Below are 11,807 nucleotides of genomic sequence, written 5' to 3'. Positions count from 1 at the left end.
ATAACCTAGACAGAGACACCAGAAATGCACTTGATTTTGTAAATTTTAAGCGTAGCGTTCTAAGTAGTTTTTTTAGTTAATTCTTCAAGTTAGTTTTTAATAATAGTTTTTAATTTTTAGGTATTTTTCGTTTTATTGTATATAGTCTTATTAAGTATTTTTAATCTTAGTTAAGACCTTTCTGAAAACCACTGTATAGTGAATGAAGGCTTCCTAATAAAAGATTATTATTATAATGCCCCTATTTTTCATCTCTAAAAAGCTACCATGTGCATGTTATTTCTGTGGACTTCTTAGGCTTTGGCAAACACTCCTGCCTCTCTGTCATTAATGTACTGAACACGAGCCGGGTGGTAATCTGACGGCCTGTTATGTGGCAGCCATACTGGCTCACCAACAAACAGACGCATGGCCTTGATGTAGTCCTACGGAGGAAAAAAGTACATGTGAGAGAGTCAAGTAAATTTAACTGTTGGGAATTGAAGGAGCAGTGCCTGGGCTTAACGGAGCTATGTCACAAGGATTTCGCAGTTTTTTGGTCTTAACTGTTCTGAAATTCAGGGTTCGTACACTTTTTCAGACCAAAAATTCAAGGATTTTTCAAGGACTTTCCACGACCCTTCTTGGAAATTTCAATGAAGGACTTTTTTTCATGAAATTTACCCCAAATCAACGATTTCCGGTCTGTTATGCCGTTGATGTGCTTGCTGAAGAACTAAAAAAAAATTGCTTATTTTGGAGGTCTTCGCATTGCCTTTGCCTTGACGTTCAATAAAAGAGTTAAGGACTTTCAAGGACCAAAAACCAATTTCAAGTACTTTCAAGGCCTTGAAATCGAACTCCTGAAATTCAAGGGTTTTCAAGACGCGTAAGAACCGTGGAAATTAGTGGTAGGCAACTCAATCCATCAAAACATCATCTTTGAACATATAAAGAACGTTTTCACCTTAAAGAGGCTCGATGAAGTTTCAAGGTTTTCTAAAATTTTGTCTACAGTTAGTCAATCCACTATATTTTAAGATATCAATTTGATGAATATCAAGAGTCAACGATCTAGATTTCGAGAAAGTCAAGCTAGTTTAGTTGGTAACCTTTGTGTCGAAGTGACCAGTAAAAAAATAAACTGTGGTCATATTTGATCATTATGGTGTATTTTGGCAAAAATCGAACATTGGCTTCCTAGATAATTTTCATTTTCAATACGACCACCCTAGGGCTAAAAAAAACTACATCGAGCCTCCTTAATTTGAAAATAGAAATCAAGCTACGGCAAAAGTAGAGTTTCAAAGACGCGCAGAAACAACTTGAAAAGTTAAGCCTTAATTTGTCAAAAGACAATCCTTTTCCACACCGAGCCATCCGCAGACAAAAACGCTTGCTAACAAATTCAGTGCTCTAATATTAATAGCAATTTTTAATAAAAAATGGACCATATTTTTAGGTTTCCTACAACACAAATATAAATTTTGGCTGTTCAAAAATCTGGTAAAATCCGTGACAAAGCCCTTTTAAAAGAGCTATCGCCTCAACCTCGTCCCCTAGAGCTGCTTGTCCCTCTTAATTGGTGGAGCCTGTGCATGAGAAACAAGTGCCTCTGGAGACATAATTACATTGTGTGATTTGATTGGCTACATTTTAAGGGAGTTTCAAATCAAGCCAATCAAATCAACCGTTTCAAACTCTAGTATAACAAATGGATTTTAAAACGGTTCATTTGATTGCCTTTTCCTTTTGTTAAAAATCTAAATCTTGTTCTGATGTACAAAATTGCTTTTGGAGGTAGTGTGGCTGAGTCAGGACCCGTCCCAAGATAAAATCCTCGACCACACATTTAAAGGTCAAATGCAACGAAATTGGAAATTTTTTCTTTTGTCCGCAAACCTGTCGTTTATGAAGGTACTAATGATAATAAACTCTCAGAAATGGTTTTTGTGCGAATTGTGGCGCTTAGGAGATGAAAATCCGACGATTTCCGAAGACTTCACGAAAACGAACCAAAAATGGCCGCGCGTGGAATGGAATCGAATAGAGGTATTTGTGACGTCAGGTGTGGCGAGCAAATTTTCACGTGTTTTGAGCGATCCTTGCAAATCCTTGGGTTTGTTCGATGGATTTTCAGAGTTTATGAAACAGCCGTTAGTTGAAACCGATGAAGACTTTGATTCAAGCCTTCGAAAAGTCTAAATACAGCCATATCAGTTCGAACTAACGGCTTCTGGCAAGGAATAATCGATTTCTGGAGTGATTAATTCCGACTCTGCGAGTGAACAAGATGGCGTTTTTAAAATCCGGCAACATCTACATGCACCAACAACTAAGGAATATGCCACATATATTGGTGAGCCTAATAAATATAATGGAAACGGCTTTCAAAGAATTTGAAATAAATAAATAGTTGAATCTTAAGTTGAAGTATTGTCTTGCTTTTGTTCGAAAGGATTGCAATGCGGAATTATTTGTACACTGTTTGTAGCGTTGCCCGAGCTGAGCTGAGTGTGAAATAACACACCTTGAAGAATCAATTATTTAACCTTTAGAAGCTTTAAACTCATTCCCCTCAGCCAAATAATTTATTTTCAAAGATTGAAATTAAATACCGTGACTGCGTGGCCTTTTAGCTTCAATCAGAATTATGCCTGGTATTAATATTGCTCTTTATTTGCCGAATTATTAACCTAGGTGATTATCTTGTAATCTGGCCCTTATATTTTTCAGTTGATTTTACTGATGATTCTCTGAAAAGGGAATTGTCTTAAGTAGATGGGGTGTAGGTCGAAGATAACAATTTCAACAGTAATTTATCGCAACTTGCATTTCTCAAGACCCAGGTTATAAGATCTAACTTGTGTGCTGACACAGGACCTGACACTGGGACATGTAGCAGGGAAAATTTACACCTAGTTTTGTGTTTCAATGTCCTTGCTTACACATCCTTGTATGTACAAATTATCATGAGATTTTGTCAAAGCTGCATTATTATAAAATATGCTAGGAAGCAGGGATGGCAAGTGGTGAGAGTCCTTGCCTCCCACCAATTGGCCCGAGTTCGATTTCCTGATTTGGCATCATATGTGGGTCGAGTTTGTTGCTCGTTCTCGGCCTTGCTCTGAGGGTTCTTCTCTGGGTTCTCCAGTTTTTCCCCTCTACAAAAATCAACACTTCCAAATTCCATTTCGATTTGGAAATTATACACTGCCCCACAAGCTTCTAGCTTTAATTCTCTCCATGTCTAAATAAAGGTTTATTTATTTTTATATAAATTTGTTCATGCAATTTGTCATTTTATGTCAGCTTCTTTGTTTTGTACATTTATTGGTACTATTAACAGGTAATATGTTCTTTTGTTATGGTTGGATGGGGTCGGACATCAATGCATAGCCCCTTTGTCAACATCCATCTTTGGACATGGTAAACATGTACAAACAACACAGATCCAAATCAAGCAATCACAGCCCACTAGCATGACCTTCTGATTTTGTGTGCTCATTTGCATGAAACCAACACCAGTATCCGTCACTTAAAACAGCACATTTTAAGATGATGTCAAAAGACAAATGTTAACAAATGGATGCAGAGAGATGGCTATGCAAGTTCACTGAATGCATGTGTAAGCTGATAACAGTTTCTAGTACTTTCCAGCCTATTACTATGATGGGTCAGTACTAATTATTTGTCAGTTAATGCTGCAATTATTTTATCAAACAAATGTACCATCATTGCCGAACAAGTTGTGGTCATTTTTAGTTTGTCACTGGTAACCATAGCAACAGTAAAATCTATCAAAAATTACCCTTAATTTTCACTTTAAGCGCTTATAGCTTAAAAACGAGCTAAATGATAAGCAGCTAGATGACAATCAAACTAAGTGCAGTGATTTTCCAAGACCCCCAAAGGAGACATTATAGCCTCTGCATGCACTGCTTGTAATTTATCACCTTATCTCAAACCAAAGGATGAATACAACAGTATGAATACAAACAGTAGGTGCTTCAAAAAACTATTTCCAAGTTTACAAAGAAATTGATAAATTATCTTAAAAATACCCAATTTCAGAATGGCTAAAAACAATACTCTTTCACCTTGAGGAAAGGGGGGGGTACTCTTTATATTTTTGAGTAGGGATGTGCTGGTGGGACTCTGTAACCGTACCCTATCCCAGACCATTTTCAGCTTATTTTGCAATACCCTATCGTAGTATGCTAGACTACACACTGAAAATCCCTACCCTAACCCAAACTATTGTATCACTATTCCATCTTAAACTCATCTGCTTGAAAAACACACATCAGCACACATGCATTTTCCTATCAAGCTCATATATGGGAGTATTAGGCTTGCTTACAAGTCGAGCTCACAGGGCACGAAGCCCGAGAGCTCAAGAGCGGAGCGCGAGAGCTCCGCACCGGGGTCTACTACCACCAAGCCAGAATCGAGAAGCGAACGACTTTTGGAAAGTCTATGGGAGTATGGGAGTACCCCCAGCAAGTGGGGAGGGGGTCTTGGGCACCAAAAATACCCATATAGATTTTGAAAGGGAGTATGCCTAAAGCTGTTACTGAGGAATTTGTAAAAGGTCAACAGATTTGGGGCAGACAAAATTATGAAGAGTTAATTTCAGAATAAATTTTCATGACACACCTACAATCTGGTTGTAGATTCTCCTGAGCCAGTAGTTCACTTGACTTATACTTGACTTATAATGAGTGCTATGCAATGCAACAGTCATTGTACTGGACTGAAATGGGGTTAATGCAGATCTGAACAACAAATGAATCAGGTAAATTGGCCTTTACAAGTGAACAAACTCATCATATACATGTAGTTTACATGAAAAATATAAACCTTTTCTTGGGCACCAACAATGTTCAGTCGGGGGTATTTTCGTTGTTATATTTGGCATTCATAATAATTTCAAATATAAACAAACATTGAAAAGAGTGTTTCATTGTACACAATACTGTAGATTAAAAGCATTATTTTCCTTCAATGTCTGCATGTATAATTTAGCTTTTTAGACGATCGAAGCAATATAGGGAATATCATTTTTAAGTAAAAAGAAACAAACATAAAAAGTCTGTTTGTAACTTAATTAGTAAATTCATGCAAAGTTCCTTCCTGTAATAAAAAATATATTTTTAATACCAGCCTCGCGATTCACAATATTTCACGCAAACAGTAAAGTTATAGTTTTGGTAGAAGTTTATGAAGCGACTAGGGTCAGGTTAAGAAAGTAGTGTGTGAATCTAAGTTCAATATAATACAAGAAAGTACAACTTTGGGGTTCCCAGACAATGGGTAAGTTTATTAGCGACTTTACCTTCGAATTCTGCATTTCGTCGCAAACGATTTCGCATTAGTCCTGGATTAACGGCTTTCTTTCCAAGTTGGTAATAAGAGGAGAAGCGCCAGGTCTCATTCGAAGTTTCTAGGGCTGGAACACGGACCAAAGTGCAAGATTCTGCTGCTTCTGCTGGAAGCTTTCTGAGAAAAACATGTCGGATGATATTGTATTTGCTGAGCAAAGCCAGCGTGCATTTGGCATACACATCCTCTCTTTTTCGTCGATCTCAACCATTCCTTGCATCGCTCCTCGTCTTTAAGAAGATATTTCGAATGGTCATCCGGCTTTATCGGGATTTTAAATGCCAAAAGGTGCAGCAGACCTGGTAGAGACAACAGCACTTTGCTGCATCTTCGCGCGTCGAAGCTCGCCACATGTGACGTCACAAAATCCATTTCCGACAATTTTCCGAAGCTTTTCCGAAGCGTTCCGTTTGTGAAGCGAAGATAAAGGGCTGTCTTTAACATCGAATATCTCAGCGACGTTTTAACCAAATCGTTTAAAACTTCAGACTATGATTATTCACAGTATTTCCTTTCATTTAAAGTCAAAATGAGTCTTAAATAAAATTTCATCAAATTTCGTTGCATTTGACCTTTAACACAGCCAACTGGTTTGTGTTCTGTCGGTTGGGAGTTGTTTCCATGCTATGTTTATTTCAAGGTTTTTTCTCCTCTGTTTCAGAGGTTTGCCTTGAAACTAGCCATCTTGGGGCCTGCCTGCTAGATACTTGGCCTCTAGATAGCTTGAGGTGCATATCATTATAGACAAGTTTTAAATTTATTATCATTATCATTACTTTGATTTGTATTAACTTATAGTTTTGATTTTCAAGATACCTGAAAATAATACTTTTCTAAGGAAAAAAAGGCGAGCAAACTTGAAAAAAAATGGCCATTTTTTCAAGATGCACCGGCCGTACTGTCTTTTAAGATGCACTGCACTTGTCTTCTAAAAGTGGGTAGCTGTACACGGCTGATGAAGAGATCACAGAATGCCAAATTAACACAGAGGGAGCATAAGAGCCAAATTTGACCTTTGTCAATATTAAAATGTTCAATTTATTTTGTAGCGCTTGTCATACGTTATCTGATCTTTTTGTTTACGGGACGGTTAAGTCAGCGGGAAACTCTTTCAATAGTCTGTTGTGTAATCGCAGTGGGTTTCGGGCTGCTTAACGATTTTGTGGCGCCCGCGGTCATTGAGACTGCGGCTACACCAAGCGCAACAGGATTCATGGCTAAACCGTCGTGCATAAACAAAAAGATCAGATAACGTATGACAATCGCTACAAAATAAATCGAACATTTTAATATTTACAAAGGTTGAATTTGGCTCCTCTGCTCGAAGATTGCTCTATATATAGCACAGGATTTACAACCTTTACTTTACTTACTTTATCATCCAAAGTGAAGCGGTGATAAATGCCAGCTGGTAGAATGATTAGATCACCCTTTTCAACAAAAATACCCATCCACTTGTCCTCTTGATTTCTAATGTCAAAGTAGCCACTGCCATCCAGTATAAACCTAATTTCCTCATCTGCATGAAGATGTTCTTCAAAAAACGTCTTGAGCTATAATATATAAAAAATAAATAAATGATTTGAAAAAAATCAATACTTTATATATGTCACTTTTATGTCAGCAAGCCTGACAAAATGCTTTAGAGGGAGGGAGGTAACCTTGTTGGACATTTTATTCGGGAGGGGGGGGGGGGCATTACTTTAATTACTCCAAGTTGGGGAGTTGGGGGCTTTTCAAGTTTAATAATAATTAATAATTAATGTACTTATATTGGGCAAGTATCAATCAAGGATTTTCACTTGTGCATTACAATATTTATAAAAATTAAAATTACTACCTGTAAATGGACCTAAAATTAATTTAAAAATACTAAAATTTTACATTTTTTTCAGAAATAGGGTACCATAAAATCCTAAAATAAATACCCCCCCCCCCCAAAAAAAAAGGCCTTTTGCATACATGAGCTCATGGGCTTAGTTACATTTTACCGGTACATAGCCTTTCCTATTACAACGTATGCCCCTATTGTTGAGTTTGTTTACATCGTTATAGAGTATGCTCAGAGATCTGTTATGTTTGTCTACTGACTGTACATAGCACTCATTTCTTTAACTGGATCCTTTAATTGTAGGGCTTGTTTCATCTTTACAGAGTATGCTTAAGAGAACTACAATGTTTGTTTAATGACTGTAGAACTTGTTTTGGGTTTCACATGGTTATGTTTAGAGAGTTTTACCAACTATTGTGGTATTCTTCTATGCAGCAAAAAGTTTTTAGACATTGTACCCTGTCCATCTAAGCTAGAAACCCATAGATTTTTGAAATGCAAATTTTCATTCTAAAATAACCCCCCCCCCCTCTACCCCCTACCCCTGCTCCCCTCAAAAAAATAGGGTCTGAAAGACATGTGGAGCATAATGGTTTCAAAAAGAATGCCACACAACCCCACTCAAATTTTGGAGAGTACCACCAACTTGGAAAAGCAATTCTTTATCTTTTTTTTTTACTACATACTTTTTGCTCGTAGTTTGGAAGTTTTTCTGGAGTGCATGTGACACAGTCATCATAGTTATAGCCTCTCTGTTCACGAATCTCTGCCAGTTTTTCTTCCGTTTCATAATTGTCAGCATCTAACTGCAAAACATATCGTAGAGTCATTTCAGTACAGATGAGAAACATTAGACAAGCACAGTTTACATTGAACTTCCTTCTTAGCAATGAGAAAATTGCTAAACTCATCAATAAACAATGGTTTGGGATTGTGACCAATCAGGGCTGAGCTTGATTAAAAATTTTCATCACAGAATTGGCCCATTAAAGAGCGCCACATGGGAAAAAGCAAATAAGCAAGAAACTAAACACAGAGCATGCCTAACTTATTGTCAACCTACAGTAGTAATCCCCTGTGTAGGTCGACTTTTTGAGCATTGTTTTTGCTCAGACTTCCGAAACATTGCTCTATTCATTGCAGAATGATAATAGACAGTAATTTGTGGTTCGTTTCGGGAGGCAAATAAAATTATCACTCACCACTGCCAGACGATTTTATTAGCGATTTGAAATTAGTTGACATGTTTATAATAATAATAATAAAAGCTCTATTAAACTGAAAGAGCAATCAGTGAAGTCCAGGAAGGAAGACCCTGGTATAAACCGGTGATCAGTATATAAAAAAAAATATTAAATAACACGGTAAAATATACTTTGGCTCGGTGAAAATTGTAACTTTGTCGATTGCCCTTTCTCTTAATAGTTGTTACCTGTTTTAAGTTAGAATGTTTTCCATTCAGTTTAAATAAGTTTCCCGATAAAATTAAAGTAAATAACATGCACAGCAAATTAAAGCGGCATACTTGTTCGCAACACGTGCTGAAGTGGCGAATGCCACAAAATTAGTTTAATTTGTGGGTGGAGATATCTGAAAGTCGCAGCCTGTACATCTAGACTTTCATCCTTCCCGGCCTCTTTGCCAGTTTTATCTCATGACATTGTGCTTTCTGCTCGGAAGAATACTTTTGCTGACAGTCCTTCATGCTCACTCAACTACAGTGTATCTAAGAGTGCAGGGTCACCCTTTGTCCACTTCATTAAGGGTACAGGAATGGGTTTGTAACAAATTTTATGTGTCCCAGAATTTTTGTTAGCCAAATTTCACCGGTTTTCTCACTGATGATGTCATACGGTCCCAGGGGGGGTACTCCGGCTTGTAAATGACGGGGATGATGGAATGAAGGCAAAACTCAGGACCCCAAAAAATCCCTAGGTCTCCCGACATTACCCAAAAAAATCCCTGGACCAAAAATAACCCCCAAAAAATTCCCTTGTCAAATTACCAGGAGGGGCAATAATATAACACAAAGAAAATCATAAAAAAATTGAATGCCCGTGTTTGTTTATTCATCATACCATAAATACGCCAAGGCACTTTAGTTCGTTTTTAATATCCAAAAAAATCCATAATTTAAATCAAGTCACCCAAAAAATACTCGCCAAATTTTCCAACCCCAAAAAATCCCGGAATCGAGAATTTCAAACCCAAGAAAATCCTTCGATCATCCCCGTCATTTACAATCCGGAGTACCCCCCTGGGCATATGGTAACCATGAAATTCCGGTAATAAGCCCGCCGCTTATAAGCCCCCCCCCCCCCCCCGTTATAGGCCCATCTACCTTGAAACAAAAAAATACATCCGGTTATAAGCCGCCCCCCCCCCCGGATATAAGCCCCCCTCTGCTGAATGACGGCACTGAACAGGGCTAAATGTTGCTTTATTATGTGTTTTTAACCTAAAAAAGTATTTCGATCAACACTTCCGTGGCTCGTTTCAAAACGTTTTTTAATTCCGCTTATACAGTGTAAGCCCTGGAGCCTGGATATAAACCCCTCCGCTTATAAGCTTACCCAAAACCCCTCACGAAGTTGTATAAGCCCAGAGCTTATTATAACCGGAATTGAATGGTATTGAAGTCTCAATTTCTAAGAAAGTCCTGATGCTGCAGATGAGATATAAGTCTCACCATCTCACAAAGTCTCTAAAATACTATCTGCCACCCCTTTCTTTTAAATGAATTAAGCATACTTAAACTCTTCTCCTGCCTAAGATCAAGAATGTTAGTTTTACCTTCCAGTACAATACTCCACAATTCTTCAAATCTTCCAGTGACACTGGCTGAGGAGGATCAAGTTGATGAGGCAACCTCTGATCCTCATCTGAGGAGTCCATAAACCAGGCTTTTACCATGATTGTAATCTGTTTTATAAAGAAATTTCCAAAACATTTCTTCAGAGTGGCACACCTCAAATTATTACTGATTCCAAAGGCTTACATTTTGCATATTTGTTTAGTACTAGTTTGGAGGAATTCAACAAAATATCAAACCATTTTTTTTACCATAACTAAGAGAATTATTGTGGCTTATTGGTTGAGAGCTCAGTGATCCATGCAAGAAACTATATAGGCCATGAAAATGAAATATACCCATATAACCAACAGCAACTTTCGGAAAACTTCAGAAATGCCGAATGGGGCAGTGTCTGACATTTGCAGACTGTGAATCCAGAATGCAGACTTTTCACTCCAGTTCCCTTCCTCCGGTGCCTACTATTCACTCTGGTTAGCCTGAATAGCACTTCGGTTAGCCTGTTTATGGTTAGCTTTAAATAATGGTAATGGTAACATGATATATTCTTTTAGTCTGCATTCTGCATTCTGCAAATGTCAGACACCGCGATTGGGCGACCATTTGGGGTGAAATTTCTTACAAACTTATACGGGATTTATGCAGAAAAATAAAGCTTATCTCTTGCTGACAATTTCGCACTGATAATATGCCCTCTAATTTGCCAGTGAGTTTTTCGTTATTAATATAAAAACACAAATCTACCACTTTTTTCCATGGTATACACTCTTATAGACCAGTATAAATGATTCCATAAAATGTCCAAGACGTTACAGTGAGACTAAAGAAATGCATGTGGCTGTTTTGAACATTTTATATGATGACGCAATGTGGTCGACCTGTTTCGTAAGTTAAGCAGTTCTTACTTCTATATTGAAACACTTTGTAAACTAAATTAAATGAAGATCGACTTGGAAATTTCAAACGCAAGTAAGGGAGTAATGTTTTCAATTGTGCTTGAAACTGGGCTATCTGTACACGTACACAGATTCATAAGCTTACACGTTTTCTGATCACGGCAGGGGGGGGGGGGGGGAGGTACAACATCACGCGAACATGACAAGGTTCCATTGAAACATCCGAACCAAAATTACACTCTAGCTAAGATTGAACATCTAAAATATAATCGCAAACAAACGTTCTAAAAACATTAAAGTACTCACATTACGGTACAATGTATTTTCAGCAATTCAGGCTACTTCGGACGCTACTTCGTCGATTGCGCAAGAACGTGTTCAGTCAAAACTGGATCAGCGGACAGGATATTAGAACTAGACACTTCATTTAACTGTCACCGATTGTCGCCGTAAACTGGGGTTAACTGCTTAACTTATAAACAATGATTTACTACTATCGTAACCGTATAAAATGGCGAATTTGAACTGACTAACGTATAAAATGTAGTAAAGTTTTTAGCGTATGCGGTTCTTAGCAGATCTTAACGGCCACATTGTAGAGAATTTCTAGGACAATAAAATCGCACGTTAATCTCCATTTTTGCTTTTTACTGACTATATCTATTTTTAAGCGATGGCGTGACATCGCTTTATGCCATCGTACGATCGGTTCCGTGTTTTGTCTGTTTGGCCCGATCGAACAGAAATCACGTTTAACTTAACCCTATCCAGACCGGGGGGGGGGGGGGCGGAAAGTGCCCGCGCAGACTTTGAACGCTTATAACTTTTTCAAGATTCAACCAATTTTCCTGTTTTTTCCTGGAAGTTACGGAGGGGGGGAGGAATCCACCCCCCCCCCCACTCC

At 37.9% G+C, this 11,807-nt stretch overlaps 1 protein-coding gene across 1 annotated transcript; it reads right to left on the bottom strand.

Moving 5' to 3' along the window:
• Positions 1-244: 244 nt before the first annotated feature.
• LOC144664821 (acireductone dioxygenase-like) lies at positions 245-10,122 on the bottom strand. Its single transcript, XM_078526046.1, has 4 exons — positions 9,989-10,122; positions 7,882-8,001; positions 6,738-6,917; positions 245-425 (listed from the first exon to the last, which is right to left on the bottom strand). The coding sequence occupies exons 1-4, from the start codon at positions 10,106-10,108 to the stop codon at positions 294-296; spliced, it is 552 nt and encodes a 183-aa protein (XP_078382172.1). The 5' UTR covers positions 10,109-10,122; the 3' UTR covers positions 245-293.
• Positions 10,123-11,807: the final 1,685 nt, after the last annotated feature.

This window comes from Oculina patagonica, chromosome 9, assembly GCF_052425735.1.
Source record: "Oculina patagonica isolate OP01 chromosome 9, crgOcupat, whole genome shotgun sequence".
NCBI classification, from domain to species: domain Eukaryota; kingdom Metazoa; phylum Cnidaria; class Anthozoa; order Scleractinia; family Oculinidae; genus Oculina; species Oculina patagonica.
Note: the sequence above shows the minus strand (reverse complement) of the source record. Positions and strands in the feature narration are given on the sequence as shown.